The 17,811-nt window shown below is 46.3% G+C and overlaps 2 protein-coding genes across 4 annotated transcripts in view; one reads left to right on the plus strand and one right to left on the minus strand.

The window, feature by feature from the left end:
* Nucleotides 1-3,141: 3,141 nt before the first annotated feature.
* Nucleotides 3,142-12,798, minus strand: DFFA (DNA fragmentation factor subunit alpha). Its single transcript, XM_019746793.3, has 6 exons — nt 12,574-12,798; nt 10,618-10,779; nt 9,183-9,325; nt 5,615-5,804; nt 5,235-5,386; nt 3,142-4,471 (listed from the first exon to the last, which is right to left on the minus strand). Exons 1-6 carry the CDS (start codon nt 12,707-12,709, stop codon nt 4,253-4,255), a joined length of 1,002 nt encoding a protein of 333 aa, XP_019602352.3. The 5' UTR covers nt 12,710-12,798; the 3' UTR covers nt 3,142-4,252.
* A 1,567-nt stretch (nt 12,799-14,365) lies between these two features.
* Nucleotides 14,366-17,811, plus strand: part of PEX14 (peroxisomal biogenesis factor 14) — a 125,860-nt gene continuing 122,414 nt past the window's right edge. The window contains exon 1 of one of the 3 annotated variants that reach the window (XM_019746767.3): nt 14,366-14,464. In XM_019746767.3, coding sequence (XP_019602326.2) covers nt 14,429-14,464 — 36 coding nt within the window. In that variant the 5' untranslated portion in view covers nt 14,366-14,428. The remainder of the gene's footprint in view (nt 14,465-17,811) is intronic. The other 2 variants (XM_074334063.2, XM_019746768.3) reach the window with 2 other exon arrangements.

Here is a 17,811-nt window from a genome sequence, read left to right on the forward strand (position 1 = left end):
ATTTAACAGCACCTGCTGAGGGGATAAGCCCCCTTCTTAGGAGTAGTAGATCCTTCAGTAGGAATATGGATTCCATTTTCCAGAAGAGAAATTCATTCCAGAAGTCATTTAGTTGTCAAAAAGAAGGAAATTTGGTTTCTAGACTACAAAGGAAGAGGCAAAGGACAGCTGGGCAACCCAGTATTTCGTTTCTCACAGCCCTAATAAAAACACTAATTTGTCCTTCTCATTTATAATTAAGTAGTTAAGTGGTCAAAAATACACGTTTGTCTTATTCAAGTACCTGTTTCCCCGAAAATAAGACCTAGCCGGACAGTCAGCTCTAATGTGTCTTTTGGAGCAAAAATTAATATAAGACGCATTAGAGCTGACTGTCCGGCTAGGTCTTTGTGGGGACAGAGCCAGGAGAGCAGTTTCCAGGCTCTTGCCCTCACTTTGAAAGGTGCTGGCTCAGGTAGTAAATGGCCATCAACTGTGATTGGATGGCCATCAGCTGTGGCTAGTTGGCCGTCAGTTGTAAGCAATGAGCCATTCATCGGCCACTAATATAACTGCCATGGCTACACTAGCAGCAAATGGGGGCTAGCAAGATGGTGGCTGAGCTAGCAAGAGCAGAGTATGGATTGCGGATTGCAGAGAAGCGGATGGCAGGTTGCGGATCGTGTGTCTCCTGCTTCCTGTGTCTCCAACCCTGCGAGATTATAGTGGTATGACTCCCCTATCTATGGCTCCGTGGGTGTTCCTTTTTGGCCTCACCATGTCCTGCGTTCTTATGTGGGGAGCGGGAGCTGAGACCCCGCATGACACCCTGCATGACAGTCTTATTTTAGGGGAAACATGGTAGTAAGCTGGAGGAAACGCTAGAACGTTTTGGTTATAGTTCTTGTAATATGGTATTGGAAAGTAATGAAGAAAATCCAGTATCTGTGCATTAACCTGTTGGTTCACTTCCTAACTGTGCAAGTGTTGTCGGATTTAATTTGCTCAGATAGCCAGCTTTAAGATTCTGCAAACTGAGAATTCCACGCACGTCCTGGGAAGTGCATCTGCTCTCCTCACTGGAGGCTTTCAAATAGGAGGTAGGACCCTACCGTCCGCTGTGCACAGGACTCTGGCAGTGTGTGGGTGTTCAGACTAGACCATTTTCAAGGTCCTGGAAAACCTCAAGTAATAAAAGACACAACCAAAGTAATTTAAGGCAAAATCCTACACATAGCATGTTGAAAAACCCTGAAGGCAAGAAAAAAAAGATAATTAGGAGATTCAACAATCTGGTTAGTAAAGGCATATTAGTAATGCTTGTATTAATAGAGATTTTTTTTTTCTTTTGGCAGATAACTATTATTCCTTTCCGTGTGGAAAATGAAAAATCCATTCTTTTTTTCCTTTTGCTTTTACCCAGAAATTAAAGGTTGGTAAGTGGTAATTAGCCCAGCTCCTGTCAAAGCCAATTGCCTAATGGGGACCGACATTTGACTTGAGTTGAAAGAATGGAATATGGCTGACGTGGAGTTCATTACTCCCAGCTGCTTTCTGTGACATTCTTTCTCCTGCTAAAACCATCATGCCCTGCTCTGTCCTATTTTTAGATGTATTGCTTTGCTGCTCCCCTTCTAGTTCAGCAGGCCTGCAGGCACGTGGTGGAGGGAGGGTAAATGGTTGCCCGGGGCAATATGATGTGATTGCAAACGCTCTCACGACACATTTGGGCTGGAGTTTGCAGGCTCAGGTCTTTGCCCTACAGACCCATCAGTAGGAGCCTCCGAGGGATATTCCAGTGTCCGCTCCCACCCCCCTCTGCCCCTGGGGAAAGGAAAGGGAACCACTCTCTATAGTCTCCTGTATGCAGGTCCTGTGCTTTCTCACACGTCATTTAACCCTTTCAATCTTGGGGCCTTAGACTAACCGTCCATTTTTGGAAACTAAGGTCCCAAAAGGTTAGACTTAACATGGGTTTGTCTCCCTCCAAACGCACAGTACTTTTCCCATGATCCTATGCAGCTGCGATGCTTGGTGTTTCAAGTACAGACTACTAATAGCCAGGCCAGTCAACTAAAGTCTACTGTGTGTTTGACAGAAGTCATTTAAGAAAACATCTTTAGTTCAGCAGGGCAAAGATGAAGATGCCAATATAATTGAGGAATAGATACCATTCTGTAGCTTCCATTATATTGTGCCAACTACAGTTGTGCTCACGAGGCTGATTTACCTCTTACCCCCCCCCCCAGTGCAATGAGTACAGTTAGAAATCTTTTGGCAATTATGTTGCAGACGTATCAGACCTTTTCCAGTGGGAGTTGACTCCAACTTATTACATCAGTATAACAAACCCAGTAATCTGGCCGTGGAATAGAAAAGAGTGTGTGGACCTAAAAGACAATATAAGTAGAAGGAGCACTGGAACTAGCACCGGAAGACCTGTCCCCCGTCCCCTGCCCCCTGTCCCCTGCCCCCTAGCCTTGTAACATGAGGAAAGTCACTGAACCTTGCTGAGTGCAACTTTGCTCATACATGAGAGACGACAAACCCTGCCTTGCTGTTTTGTGAGGCGCCAGGGTGGCAGATGCTAGCACGTAGCTGGCTGCAAACTGCTATAGAAATCCTCAGCTGGCATCCCTGCCCCTTCAGGGGCATTTTGAAAACGTGGGGATGCTTTTAGTTTCTATCTCAATACCCGAAAGTCACTACTGGCATTGAGTGCGTGGGGGTAGGGGGTGGGATGCGAGCCTTCCCGAAACGCACAGCCAGGTCCACGAAATGAAGAATCGTCCCGTCCCGCGTGACTTCTGAATGTCATGCTTTTATATGGCATTTATATGGACGAAACCCTGTTCCAAATTGTTGCAGCCTAAAACCGAGTTCTGTGCTATATAGAAACACAAAGTATTTTTTCTCAGTTTTAATGTTCCCTGGATTTTTCAAGAATGCAGCTACCTTGTAATACAAAGATAGATGTTATTTTGTCCAGAATGTCACTGATTGGGGTAATCGCATTACAAAGGGCAATGCTGTTTTCATGGTATTTGAGTCGACAGTCTACACACCGGTGCCTGGCAGCCTCTGTCACGTTCACGTGTAAGTACAAACATCTGACAGCTTCACTGTGTCACTCACTGGGAAAGTCAGGTCCAGATAGAGACATACTGAGACATGTGCCATTTTATTGGAAAGAATTTTCCTTTTGTTTCTTCTCAAATACTACACTTGGCGTATTATGCCACTGCTTTTGAAAGTACGCATGTAGGTAGGTTATCAGCCCTGACTTCCATTTAAGGATAAAGAGGCATTACAAAATATGCTATTAAAAAAGGTAATGTTGGGGCTGGTGAGGGAGAACCAAGGGTGTAAGGCGTTAGTAAAAGGATGCTAAGTACATCTGAGCTCTCCCTGAAGGTCACAGAAGGAAACAGTTCTTGTTCTGTTTTGTGCACCCTCCCTTGCCCCAGAACTTACTGTTATATTGCATGACTTAGTAATTAGCCAACCTCTCATACTAGCATTCTATTTTCCTCTAAGCATGCTTAAAACACGTCAAATGAGCAGTGATAATCCATTATCTTTTCCCTGCAAGGAGATTGTATTGTAGATTACAAAACCTGGAGAATGAGTTTGTACAGAAACAGGAAGAATATAAACCAGAAGTCTTGCTTTGCACCCAGAGAGGCTTGGAGTCATATCACATAGAAATCGACTTAATGAGCTTTTATACCCCCTGCTGATAAAACATATTAGAAAACTGAAAAGAGTTTCAGATACAATTTCACAATACTGAAGTAGATATCAGAAATGGTGAATTAGGTGCCCTGTACGTTCTGATGGTCTGCAAACTCAACCTGTGTCTTTAAACAGAAAAGGTAACTCGAGAAAACAAGTTTGTGACTATCATCAAAACTATTATGACACCTTCTCTACCATTACTGTTGAAATTCTACATTTCTATCTTTAGAACACGGAGAGTCTGAAATATGACAATTTCTTTTCACTGCGCTTCACAATGACTTAAACAGAGAACATAAGGCCCTGTCATTAGAGGAGATGGGATGTCGCTGGTGCAGCTGTATCGTCCGGAACTGGGAGCAGGCACATGTTGAGATCTGGAGTGGCCTTCCTGGAGGGGGCACAAGCCCGTGCTGCAACCTGTCCAGGGGAAGGGCTCTAGGCAGCGGGCACAGTAGGAGTGGGTGGCTCCAAAGGCCGCAGGGATGATAACCGAGGACACACACCAAGGCCGCAGGCTTCTGCCTATTTCCAGCTACAGCCCTGGAGGGTCTTGTTTGGCTCGTTTGGGACTCGGCAGCTCTCCAGGCAGCGAATTTCTCCTTGCTGAAACGTTCCTGAGAGAATGCAAACTCTGTACCTGCTGGAGACGCAGGCTCAGCTCCTGGTTACAGGCCTGTTGGACAGTTTCCACCTTCTTCACGTCCCAGTTCAGAGCAACAGCCAGTGCCCTGGGGGCCTCCCTGGTGACCAGCTGCGGCAAGAATAAGAAGCACTGAGAACCACCACCTTGCCCTCCTGGCCGCTGCTCCCATGGCTTTCTTTAAGGGAAAGAGGTCAGGCAAGATCAGTTATGTCTTTATGCTGAAATGCCAGGTCTCCTTCGTAATTAAATTGGCACAGGCCTTTTCTTATCACACAGGAGCAACAGGAAAGGGTCTTGGGAACAAAGTTTACTTGGAGTAACCATACAGTACTCTATGTACAGGAAATTTAGCCACGGTCGTCAGTAGTTTCCTTCCCTTCTAGCTACAGCGGGGAGGTGCTTGGGATGGGGACGAAGAGGAGGAAGTAGCACCGCCTGTGAAGGGTTCCCTTCGTCAAGCTTCTAGTTCCCTGACCTTACAGCCAGCGCGAGACGATCCCCTCGGGTGTGCCTTTCCCTCTGGTATTTTCTGTGCCTCAGCCGCCTGTCAATCAACCCTCTTCAGCCCCTGACAGGACCAGAAGCCACGTCAGAAGCTTGAGCCCTGCCATTCCTCCCTGTCAGCGCTAGTCTCTTCATTACCCACTTTGGGTCAGACAGTAATGTTTGATGATCTGAGGGAGGACACACATCCATTTTGTTTAAGCTGTTTTGATTTAGATTAAATGAGATGCTCATACACGCTCTGGCATATGATAGGCAAACCAGCAGCTAAGATTCAGGCTCTGCAGAGGTGAAAAAGCTCCCATACAGGCCTCTCGGCCTACCCTACAGCTCCAGGGGAGTCGCAGGGTCCCTGGTTGTCGCCCACCTCCAAATCCTGACTCGACAGACTCAGCTCGGGGGCAGCCTTCTCCTGCAGCGCAGTAAGGACGTGGCTGGGCAGGGCTGTTTCGGAGGAGCACTCTCTGCTCATACCCGTGTCAACTGCGTCCCCCTCGTCCCCGAAGCCTGCGTTAGACTCTGCAAAGCAGACGTGAGATGGGGATCAGCACGCAGCGTTAACACACAGCCACACAGACAACCAGCCAGAGGACGCAGCGGGGCAAGGCAGAGACCTGTCATGGAAGATGCCAGCAGCTGTGGTTTCACTGTCTGACTACATTACGAACATTCGGTTCCCTCTCAAGGAGAGGCTTGACAGGCACTGAGTTCTCGGGGGAAGTCCCCAGCCAACGAGAGGAGACCTACCTTGCTGCTTTGACAAGACGCAGCCCTCCTTCTCCAAAGCCTGGAGGTAGAGCTCCAGGAGCTGTTTGGACTGACGGGTTTCCTCTCTCTGGTCGAGCACGTGCAGGAGAGTGTTCTGGAGCCCCTGGACGGTGACACAGCTCTGGCCTAGTTCCTGAGCCAGGTCTGAACATGGAACATCGACGAGCACCTAGCAAACAAATGCGTACTTTCTGAACATGCTGTTGTAATACATCTCTCAAACACGTCATTTTCGGACTCATTTCATCTGTTCCCAAAGTCACCTATTATGGCTGCCTAAGAGTCAAGAGAGAGGCACGTCATTTTTTTCAGTTTTCCTCTGGTCAAAAAAGGATGCCTTACTGCCTCATTAAAAACTAAACCAAATCCGGACATTAAAAAAACCCAATTGTACAGAATACAGAGGAGGTGTATGATCATTTATACAATGAATCAATATGACGTTGTTCTAAGCAAAGGTTTTTCTAATGCTTTTAACCTTAAACACTTTTATTATACATGTTCATAGCATTACGAGACTATTTTTTAAATATAAACTATACTAAGCTTTTAAATAACATTTTCTGTCTGTGAACTAAGAGAGACCTCACTTACTATATCCTAAATCTGCTGTTAGGATAATTTTTAAGAAGGCTCATTCTTTTGGCATATACAGCACTTGATTAAAAATAGTCTACATAAGAGAAAGACCAAATTGTTGAAATTCTTGGAGAGTGATTCCAAACTCAGTGGCACTTTAGAATCGCTATGGAGCATCATAGAAACTACAATAATAAGTTTGCTTTTCTTGAGCACTTACTATGTACCACTGAAACATGTAAAACTCTCAGAACAGAAAGTGACTGCATCGATTTTTAAACAAGTGATATTCATACGTTCACAACGTTCAAAATTCAAGAGGTACAAACCTTATGAGGTAGGTACTGGTATTGCCCCATTTTGCAGATGATGAAAATGAGGCAAGAAAGCTTAGGAACTTGCTAAGAATCACAATTCTATTCTTCATGACCCTGTATGATTGGTCCCTTCCCTCCCACCTGCTCTTCCGGCAGTCCCGGCCATGGTGGGGCCTTTCTTTATCCGCCGTGGCCAGCCTCCGCCGGCTCCCTTTAAGTGTCCTAAAAAACTTCCCTATGGAGCCTAGCTGTCAGGGCTCAAGCCCAACTTCCTCTGACGTCCCTCTTTTCCTAAGGCCTACGGCGTTCCTTCCTTAGGCTACGGATATATGGTAACATGCTAGTCTCTTGGGATGGAGACGGATCTTTCTGATTCTTCAAAAAGAAAAAGACTCAAGCTTGCTTTTGCCTTCCCTCTGCCTGGAACACTCTGGCTCCACCTTGGCCTCCAGTTCTCAGCTTTCTCGTCACCTCTTAGGAACCAGCCAGTGTTCATCAACTGCACTTCTGTAAATTTATTCTGTGGACAAACATGTGCAAAGTGACACTGGTCTAGCTTCATCTAGAACAGGAAGACTGATAACCCAAATGTCCACCAGTGGGGAGACTCGTTAAATAAACCATGGCACGTACATGAAATGGAATACTATGCAGTGGTCAAAAAGAACAAGGGTGTCTTATATACTGATCTGGAATGCTCTCCAACTTTTCTTTAAAAACAGCATAGATATGCTTCCATTTGTGTAATACAGGGGAGGAGGAGAAAAAAATACATGTATGTACGAGGTCTGATAATGAAGTCCACTAGCTTGTTGCAACAATGTTGCCAACCTGTTCTGACATCAGAGGGATTATTCATTATGAATTTGTACCAACTGGACAAACAGTTAACCAAGGTTACTATTCGGAAGTGCTGAAAAGGCTGCGTGAAAAAGTTAGATGACCTGAACTTTTCGCCAACGATTGATGACTCTTACATCACGGCAATGCACCAGCTTACACGGTACTTACTGTCTGTGAGGGAGTTTTTAGCCAGTAAACAAATAATTGTATTGGAACACCCTCCCTACTCACCTGATCTGGCCCCCAATGACTTCTTTCTTTACCCGAAGGCAAAGGAAATAATAGAAAGGAAGACATTTTGATGACATTCATGACATTAAGAGAAATACGATGACAGCTCTGATGGCCATTCCAGAAAAAGAGTTCCCGAATTGCTCTGAAGGGTGGACTAGGCGCTGGTGTCTGTGCACAGTTTCCCAAAGTGAGTACTTTGAAAGTGACCGTAGTGATATTCAGCAGTGAGGTATGTGGCACTTTTTCTAGGATGAGTTCGTGAACTTCATTGTCTGACTGCGTATTTATATATAAAATACCTCTGGAATAGGGAACTGACACATTGGTTGTCTCCAGGAAGGGTGACCTAGGTAGCTCGAGGCAGGAGTTAGATTTTCCTGTCTATTCTTTTTTTCCCCCCAAATAACTTTATTGAGATATAATTTATAAACCATACAATTCACCCATATAAAGTGTACAATTCAGTGGGTTTTAGTATATTCAGAGCTGTGCAATCATCACCACAATCAATTTTAGAACATTTTCAGCAGCCCCAAAGGAAACCCCGTACCTATTAGCAGTCACCCTAATTCTCCTCAAAGCTCCCCGCCAATCCTAGCCCCAGGCAACCATGAATCTACTTTCTGTTTTCACAGACTGTGTATTCTGGCCTTTCCATGATAAATACAAGCACAAAACAGGTGACCTTTCATGTCTGGCTTCTTTCCCTTAGCATAATGTTTTCAAGGTTTATCCATGTTGCCGCATGTTTATCCATGTTTCACTCCTTTTTATGGAGGAATAATAGTCCATTGCCTGGATATATCACTTTTTATTTATTCATCAGTCAGTGGGACATTTGGGCTGTTTTCAGTTTTTGGCTACCTGGATATCCTTCCATACCTCTTGGATTTTTTAAACATGTAAATGTATTCACATTATTTACTGAAAATAAATATGTAAGTTTATAAAATAACCCAAAGGTCACCTCCGGGCTAGGGGCCTTCCTTGATCTCCCCATCACTGTCGGCACAATGCTTGGTCTCCTACGTTTCTTGTTTTCTTTGCCTCCCTCCATCAGAATTCGAGTCCCATCAGAGCAGGGAGTGTGTCTGCCTTGTTCATCACCTCTGTCCCCCCAGCGTACAGAGCCATGGCAGACAGGGCAGGGGCTCAATAAGCCTATTTTAAATTAACACATTGTTATCCCAATGTTACTGGGGAGGAAACACAAGCAGAGAAGCTGAGTTCCTGGCTCAAAGTCACAGGGATGGAGCCGGGGTTTAATCCAGCCACTCTGACTCCACCCTCTCCGGCTGTCCATCCTGAAGCTCCACGGTGGCCGCAGTAGGGCTGCGGGGTCTGGGCAGCTGTATTTCTACAAAGCTCCACAGGCTGATTCTGATGGAGGTGAAGGTAGAAAAATGCCTATTCTAGGTGAGAGAGTCAGAAAATGAAGAATCTGGGGTGTCATTTAGGAAGTATTCCAAAATTAAGAAATAATGAAAGTATTATGGCCAGATGCATGGGAACTGAGAAACTGCTGGGGGCGGCAGAGGCCAGCTGAGTGGCTGTGAGTTAAGGAGGAGGCTTACTTGCAGGTCCTCCTCTGACAGGAGGATGATGCTCGATAGATCTTCTTTCAGCTGCCTGGCCACATTCTTCCACCTCAGCTCTGCCCCGCTGTCAGTCTCATCTACAGCGAAGGACTCTTGGGAAATCCAGGAAGTGCCTCCGTCTGATATAGAGGGGAAACTTCCAGTCAGTCACATTAAGTTGAAGTGCTGTTTTCACCTCCTCCCCCAACACACAGCCCTTGAGAAGGTCCGTACATCCTTCCAACTGACCGATTAGAACAATTTCAAGGCAGAAGGAAGCACCTTCTCTCCAGGATTTATAGGAAAGCCGAGCCCCCACTGAGGACCTTAATTTTCCCTCTTCTTCCATCTTCAATGTATTTCTGTATGAAACTGCTCTTTATTCATTTATGGAAACAAGGTACTTAAACCCAACCTGTGGTCGTGCACACCCAGAGCCCAGCACACCTCCCTCTGGGTTAGTTTTTGTGTCTTTGGCTGTGTTGTTTTTGGATCCAAAAACAATCATTCTCAGTAGCGCTTCTGTGCCTGTGGATTGGTCTTATCCTTGACTGGAGGACCTGCAGCTACTCCTTGCTGTCCCTAGGGCCCGAGTGCAAAGGTGGCTGGTGGAGCCATTGCCGAAGGGTGACTTCCCCAGTTTAGTGGCACGAGGACTTTCCTCAAGACACTTCTTTAGCTTGTCGATCCTTGTTCATCAGTGTTAGTCCCCTTTGTATCTCCAGTGATAATAATGGTGACAGGTAACATTTACTGAGCCCTTGCTGTGTGCCAGGTAAGACTGAAATGCTTTCTATCTGTGGTTTTCAAATGGGAGTGATTTTGCCTCCTTCCCCCCCCCGCCCCCCCAGGAGACATTTGACAACGTCTGGAGGCATTTTTGGTGTCACAATTGGGGTGAGGAGATGCTACTGGCACAGGCCAGGGAAGCTGCTAAACTTCCCACAGTGCCCAGGACAGTCCCATCAGAGAACCCTCCAGCCCACAATGCCAGTAGGTGGCATTGTTGAGAAACCCCTGGTTTGACATGTCTTATGTTCTATTATCCTTACAACAATCCTAGGAGACAGGTACCATAATCGTCTCAACAAGGTGCTGAGAAGTCAGGTAACTTGGCCAAGGTCACATGGCTGGTAAATGGCAGAGCCAGGATTCAGATGGGGCAGCCTGACCCCACTTCAGCACTGATCATGGCCATGCTGCATTTCAGTTGCTGTCAGTCTGGCAGTTATTTGAGAACTGGGCCCATGTCTCATTCGTCTGCACCCCCAGACTCAGCACTACACCTGGCATACAGAAGGTACTCAGAAACATTTGCTGCATAAATGCTGAATGAGCCAGACAAAGAGTAACCAGGTGCCTGGACAGTAAAATCCATCAGAATGGATGTCGTATTGCATAGATCATTTTATACACGGCTAACATTTCTTACCTGAGTTGCTGTATGCCCACTTCTCATTACTGGCCAATGCCACAAACTTAGTATTGGAAGGCAGACACAGAAAGTAATCGTCGTCATCCACTATGGTGCCATCCTCTGCCAGGACCAGGGTGACGGGTGCCAGGGACTTATCAATGGCCAGGATGTCACAGGCTGAGAGGAATGAAATATTTGGCAATTGACAAGTATCCATGAGGAAGTTACCTCTATCCTTGTACTCTCACTATGTATGCCCCCCGAGCCTAGCAGAATTCCTGGTAGGGAATAGTAACTATTCACAACCACAACTATTAGCACTAATATAACACTTCCCATGTGCCTGGTACTGTTCTAAGTGCTTTTCAGTATTTATATAGTATTTAATCTCATAACAATCATATAAGGTAGGTACTATCATTAGCTCATTTTACAGACATCAAACTCAAGGCTCAGAGAAGTTAAGGAACCTGTCCAAGATCACACAGTGAGCAACAGAGCTGGGATTTCACCCACACAGTCTGGCTCCTGAAAACGTGTTTCCTGCAGTACTCTACATCTATATTAGCAGGCACTCGAGCCTTTGCTGGGATGAAGAACAAACCAAAGTCTGATCTGATTCCTTGTAAACAAGCAGTCCTTCATGCATTTTACTCAGTGATCGTCTTAAATTCTTCTGTGTCAAATGTAAAAAAAAGTAGGAAAAAAAAGGAAATGCATTTTGTTTTCTGTAGCATCTTTCTTTGCAGCCTTTATAACCTGCAGGAACATATAAAGAAGCAGAAGCTTGTATCAGAAGCTTTTCATCTTTATTATCACTGGGCAAGGAAGAGGCTCTGTCCAGGGCAGGTCTATACCATTTATTTGGTGACGGCAATGCCTAAAATGCTAATGGAACCAGAGGAAGCTGAGAAGTAGCCGAGAAACTACAAATATTCTCGAGCAATACTGTCTACCACCCAACTTGAACAGCAAGCCTGTGCTGAGCTCCAGAACACAAACCCTTACACAAGCCTCTGCGCCAAGTACAACCAGGCAATGCACCGAGGGGCCCTAAACTTTATCCTAATGTCAAGAAAAAAATCTGTAAACGTTTATATGCAAAAGCCATGTCACTAAAGCGTTCACAGTGCTTTGGCTGCTCCTGGGTGGCTGGAAGATCTCTGTCTGGTATCTGCTGGGCTTGGTGACTCAGAGGAAGCACTAAACACTAACACACACCGTGGCCTGGGGATTGCTCACATACGTAGCCGGTAGAACTTCTTTGGATAAACAACTCATTGCCACAGGCTAATATTACTTGCAAACCATTTTTATTATCTCCTTTGAGAGTCCCACCAATCCTGGGAAGCAGGGCTGGAAATATCAGACCCACTTTGCCTAGGAGAAAACTGAGGCTCGAGAGATGGTTAGGTGCCAAGTCAAGCAGCTAGTCACATTTTGGGACAGAGGCTCAGAACTTCTGTCAACTCTGTCACTCACAACCTCCAGAAGGGTCCGTAGCAACTCCCTCTTTTACTGCACAGGTACCAGCCAGAGCTGACGGTAGAAAACCCGCCCCACCCTGCCATGGGCTCAGCTGGGGGCCCCAGCACCAACTCAGAGAACCTGAGAACCAGGAATGCACTGGGCTGGGTTTGGTCCAAGACCTCTAAGGTTTTAGGCAAAGTACCTAAGTCAAGTCTGGCTTAATTGGCATCGTGCTTCCCGTCTACCTTTCCACCATTGAGTCTTACACGAGATAAATTAATTTGTAAATGCTTTGTAAGCGTTTGTAAAGCGCTTGTAATAGGTTTGAAACTTGTAAATCGCTATACCCACGTGAGTCATTTCTGTCCCAAGGCTCCACCCGAGCTACAAGAATCCCCACCCCGCCTCTCCTCACTCGCTTTACCCCCTCCCGACATCCTCACCCAGCCCCGGCCCCTTAGCTCGCGGTCCCCGAAGGCCTCGCCCCGGTCCCGCGCTAACCCTTGCTCTTCAGATCCTCGAGACAGGAGGCCGCCACGCCGTGCTGTTCGCGGCTGCGGTTGCGGCGCAGCAGACACGGCTTTAGAGCCCGATTCTCGCCGGGGTCTGGAGCTCTGTTACCCCAGGCCACCTCCATCCTCTTTAGTGTGGGACTTGATTGACTCCGGGAAATCGGGGTGTCTGGGTGCCGGCGTCCTCCACCCCTGCCCGAGGCATGCCGGCAGATGTAGTTCTCTCTGTAGTAAGTCCCGCGTGGGACCAAGGCACGCCGGGAGATGTAGTTCTAATGGATGTCTATCGCGTGTCCCCACCCCGGGGCATTCCGGGAGCTGTAGTCTGCGTGCAAAGCCGACTTCGTTAACGTCATGCAATGCAACCTAGGAATTTTTTTCTACCTTATATTTAGGAGTTTCAATCGCGCGTTCAAAATAAGGTCAACAGGAGTTATTTTGCATTATAAAGGACAAGCAATGTATACTCCTTGAATTGCTAGAGCACTCCTATTTTTGTGTGTGTATATATATATATAAATGCATAATATTAATACTTAAATAAAGGTCTGCCATTGACCTGTGTTAATTTGTATTTCCTTTCCAATCTGAAAAGACTTGTAAGATGTCCTATCAGCCTGATTTGAAGGAAGTCAGTTTTAAAAATTGACGAGTGTAGTTTTCAGTCTTGCTGAAAACGTAACAGAAAAGCATAAGATACTCTGACATTTCCTTTGAATTCCCTGCTCCGGCTGTGCAAATTGGGTTGGAACTCTTAACAAAATGCTTAAGTAAATAGGTTAAACATTATGGTCTCAAAGAAATCAGAGAGGAAAAGTGGACATGCGAAACACATCACTGTTTGAGATTGTCCAGATGCTTTGGTAATACATTTGTCCTAGTTCTGATACTGTCACTTACGGAAAAGTCTTTGTTCCCCATGAAAATCTAATATTTAAGATTAATAAAAAATTGTCAAAACAGTTACTCGCTTAAAAAGGGGCCATGTTATGTAAACCAGAAATAATTGTCGGCCCATATTCATTCAGTCAATCTCTTTCCTATTTTGTCTACGAAAATAAATGAGTTATTATCTCATAAGAAAAGGGTAGACATTTAAAAGTGGTAGGGAGAGCGGAGGTGGGGGGAAAAGTGTTTGATAGGAGGAACTGTCAATTGAGGTGACACTTTTGAGTACTCCATGACCGATCAAAACACAACTAAACTATGAACTGATGCTTGTAACGTATGCGACCCTTTTGTGTAAATTTCACATGTACACCATTCTCTCCAAGAAACCCCTCTTCTGTGTTCTCCTAATAGATCTGCACAGTTACCGTATTAGACTCCTAGGTATCGCCAAGGAGTGAGTGTGTGTGTGTGTGTGTGTGTGTGTCTTTTTGGCCTGAACTTGGAAGCAGGCCAAAAAAGTCTTGGATCTTTTTATTTCTAGCGCCTACCACAGTGCCTGGCAAACAGTAGGCATTCAGTAAATGGTACTGAACTGAACTATTAATCAATTTCCAAGTTTCTTCAGTCTTTCATTTATTAAATACTTAGCGAGTCCTTACATGTGCGGTGCCCAAGGCACGTAGGGATGGGCAGTGATTTAATTCAATAAGAATAATACACATATAAGGATGCAAAAAAGACAGACCTCGGATTTTCCTGGAAAGCACAGACCTAATGGAAATTGTGCGGGGTGATCGGCCGTGGGAATTCCCTCCCCCGCACTTCCCCACCACTCCCCGCGCCCCCATCGACAGGCTCAGTGCCGGCTACTTTAGTCTGGGCGGGAGAGCGAGAGCGAAGGCACCTGGGAAAAGCCTCGCCCAGCGGCGATAGATTAGTCAGGCCTCAGAAAAATGGCGTCCTCGGAGCAGGCAGAGCAGCCGAGCCAGGTAAGGGGAGTGGGACTGCCCTGCTGTGGTCAAGGGGACCCCAGCTGGAGGGGGCGCTCGGCACGCGGCTGGAAGTCCAGTGGGAACCTCCGAAGCTTCCGATGCCGGGGGCTCTGACCTCTTGCCCCCTCCCGGGTCCCGCCCCTCCCCAGGTCCTCGCCGCCGGGCCCCTCCTCCGGTGACCCCTCTGTGACCACATTTCCGAGCCCGGGCTCGGGGCGCCTGCCGACCCCCACTTGCCGCCTGCGGGCCCCTGAGGTCCCACTTGAGCTTGACCGGGACGGTGGCGGGACCCTTGAGAAGCCCCCCGCTTTGAGCTGCGAGGGCCCCTGCTTGAGGAGAGGAGAGAGAGGCTCGGTCGTTCTGGGCTGTCCCTCCGGGGAGGGCGCTGATTCCATCAGGGTCCCCACTTCCCCACAGTCTCAGCCTCCCGAGGTGGCCCCGCCGCCAGCCTCTTCGTCGTTAGTCACCTTTGAGCTTCTCTTGCCCAGTTGCAGGGTCGGAAATGTACTTGGACCCTCAGTGCGACGGTGGGAAGGAGACTCACTGTAAACAACAACAGACGCCACCAAGCTTTCGGCTGAGGAGCCGGCCTTGCTTCCCCGAGTTTGGTTTCCTCGGCCAAGGGCTCCAATCTAGCTTTCCAGCCCCTGATTCAGTCAATTCCACTCCAGTAAGGGGACCTTGAGGACCAGGTCTCATGGCTGTACAGTCTGCTCGCAGGCAGCAGTGGGCGATAAGGCCTTTGAAGGGGTTGGTGGTCCGGTGCTGAGTGGGTGGGGTGAGGAGGGGTGTAAGCGGTGCCGTGCCTTTACTGAGTGGATGCTGTCATGCTGAGGACAAATTCCGCTTATCATCTCATTTAACGCTCGTGACAACCGTTATGAAGTACAGGCAATTAACCGCCATTTTGCAGAAGTGGACCTAAGATTCTGTAAATGCCCTTCATTGTGCGTCTGCTTAAGCCTGGATTTAAATCCTGGTGTGTGACTCCACTAGTCAGCCATACATGTTTAAAATTAATTAGGATTGGACAGAGGAAGGAGAACATGGTTTCAGCCTGGACCTCATCACTCATCTCTCACCTCCTTGAAACATCTTGGACTTTTCAGCAGCCTGCTGGCATTACACTTCCTTCCTAGGCGGAAAAACACCACTTAGTGTTTCGTACTGTTTCATTCTTCACAATAAGTTGATTACAGGCATTGCACTTAGAGGAGTTGTGTGTTCCCCAGACCAGCTTCTGCTAGCAGAGTGACTGATTCACAAAGGTGTCTGGATTGTAAAACATGGGATTGTAAAAACTAGGGCTGATTCTGGCCTTCTCATTGTCGGACATCCTGGAGTGTGGGATGTCCTGAGAGGAGGGGCCCTGCTTTCTTGCTTTACCCCAGTTAGCTTGCTGAAATGCTGAGGCTCCTCACAATTGGGTTTCTCTGAACTGTGACACGTTAGGAATGCCCACGGGCTGAGATGAAAGGGTCTTCTGTGGCATCTGATTTGCCAGTGCTGTGAGGATTACTAGAAATCTCGCCATTTGGAGCCCAAGGATTTCCTTGGTTCTGAAAATTGCCCTCGGTACATGTGGAAAGAGGGCTTGGCCAACGCTTATTTGGTTTTTCATTTCTGCTTCTCCTTTGCCCTCCTTTCCAAAGCTGGTAGAGATGGGATTGCATCAGAACACGCTGGCAGCCTGGAGAAAAACTTGAATTCTTCATGCCAAATTCTGTCACTCTAACAATAAGCTGCACATGCGCACTTTTGAAGTGAACCAACTCTTTTTTACCAGTTACTTGCCATTTCATTTTCTAGTCCTATCAACCTGCTTTTCCATTTCTCCGGTCAAAGCAGAGTGGAATTGAAAGAACTGCTCAGAGAATTCGCCCAACTTGGTTTGTATGTGGGGAGAACTGCATCACACCTGTGGGGCTGAGCTCGTGTTCTGTCTCTCACAGGAAGTTTGTTAGTGGACCCTGTGATACCCGTATCTCATTTCAGAAGGTTAAGGGTGAATAACCAACCCTTTTATTCCTTTAACAGGTAGTGTAGAGCAGTGGTTAAAAGTATGGGCTCTGAAGCCATCCCCACTGGCTTAGAATCCTAGCCCCACTATTACAAGCTGTGTGATCTTGGACAAATTACTTAGCTTCTCTGGCCTTAGGTCCTCCATCTGCAAAATGGGAATAAAACTAGTGCTTATCTCATGGGATTGCCCTGAGGATTAAATGAATTAACTTATTTTAGAATAGTGCGTGGCTTAGTGTCTTGTCCATTATTATTATTCCATTCAATAAACTCTTCGTTTTCATTCACAAATAAGCTAATCCTTTCCTCAGGCCGTATTATAATGTCTTTTGGGGTACGATTTACCATGTTGACCACCAGTCCACTAAAGGTGTTCTTTATTCTGAAGTAATTTCCTCTAAATTTAAAGGAACACCCCAAATGCTGGTATTTATCCTAGCAGTCCTTTGTGACTTTTAGATTTCAGTGACGTACTCGTTTTTTCTTTTTCTTTTTCTTTCTTTCTTTCCTTTTTTTTTAGGGGAGGCGGTGTGAGGGGGTGCAGAAATATAATAAAACTCATTCAACTTAGAAATAGAGAAGTGTCCTAAGAGTTCCTGTCTGGTATCCGAAGGCCTGGATTTCCTTCTGGCTTTTTTGGTTTCAGGGTAAAGGAGAGACTGCCCTCCTTACTGCTGCCCCAGCCCTTACCTTTCTGGATTTCTAAGAGTCAAGGCTGTTTATTCTGAAGCTGTTCCTAAAAGTGCCAGGAGACTTCTAAGGAGAGAGTCAGGGGAGTCAGGAGTGCCACTGTAGTTACTCTCAGATTGAGCTGGGATAAACCCCAGCAGTCTGGCTCTTGGGTACACATTTGTGTAACCAGTACCCAGACCAAGAGATCAAACATTACCAGGACCTCAGAAACCCCCCGGATGTCTGTCCATCACTGACCAGTCCCTAAAGGTTGCCCCCATTCTGACAGAAAATCCATACATTAATTTTCTCTGTTTTGAACTTTATATAAACAGAATCATAAAGTGTGTCTGGCTTCTTTCACTCAGCGTTATATTTATGAGATTCACCCATGGAACAGTTAATTGTCACTACTATATATGGTTATCGCATCGTGTGAACATATTTAGCCCTTCATTTGTTATTAACCATTCTGCGCTTAATGGACATTTAGGTTGTTTCACCTTTTGGGTTATTATAATTAGTGCTGCTGTGAAAATACGTGTCTGTCTGTGAACATACACAGGCATTTCTGGTGAGCTCATCTGCCTTTTTGTTTTTCATGATAGTGACATTTAGGAGAGTCCGGACCATCTGTTTTATAGTGTCTG

This window comes from Rhinolophus sinicus, chromosome 14, assembly GCF_057876585.1.
Source record: "Rhinolophus sinicus isolate RSI-liver-muscle chromosome 14, RSI-T2T, whole genome shotgun sequence".
Classification (NCBI taxonomy): Eukaryota; Metazoa; Chordata; class Mammalia; order Chiroptera; family Rhinolophidae; genus Rhinolophus; species Rhinolophus sinicus.

Coding starts and splice junctions, on each gene's coding strand:
- DFFA (XM_019746793.3), bottom strand. CDS start 12,709: ATGGAGGTGGCCTGGGGTAACAGAGCTCCAGACCCCGGCGAGAATCGG. Junction 10,780..12,573: donor CGAGGATCTGAAGAGCAAGG/GTTAGCGCGGGA, acceptor CATTCCTCTCAG/CCTGTGACATCCTGGCCATT. Junction 9,326..10,617: donor GTGGGCATACAGCAACTCAG/GTAAGAAATGTT, acceptor CCTCTATATCAG/ACGGAGGCACTTCCTGGATT.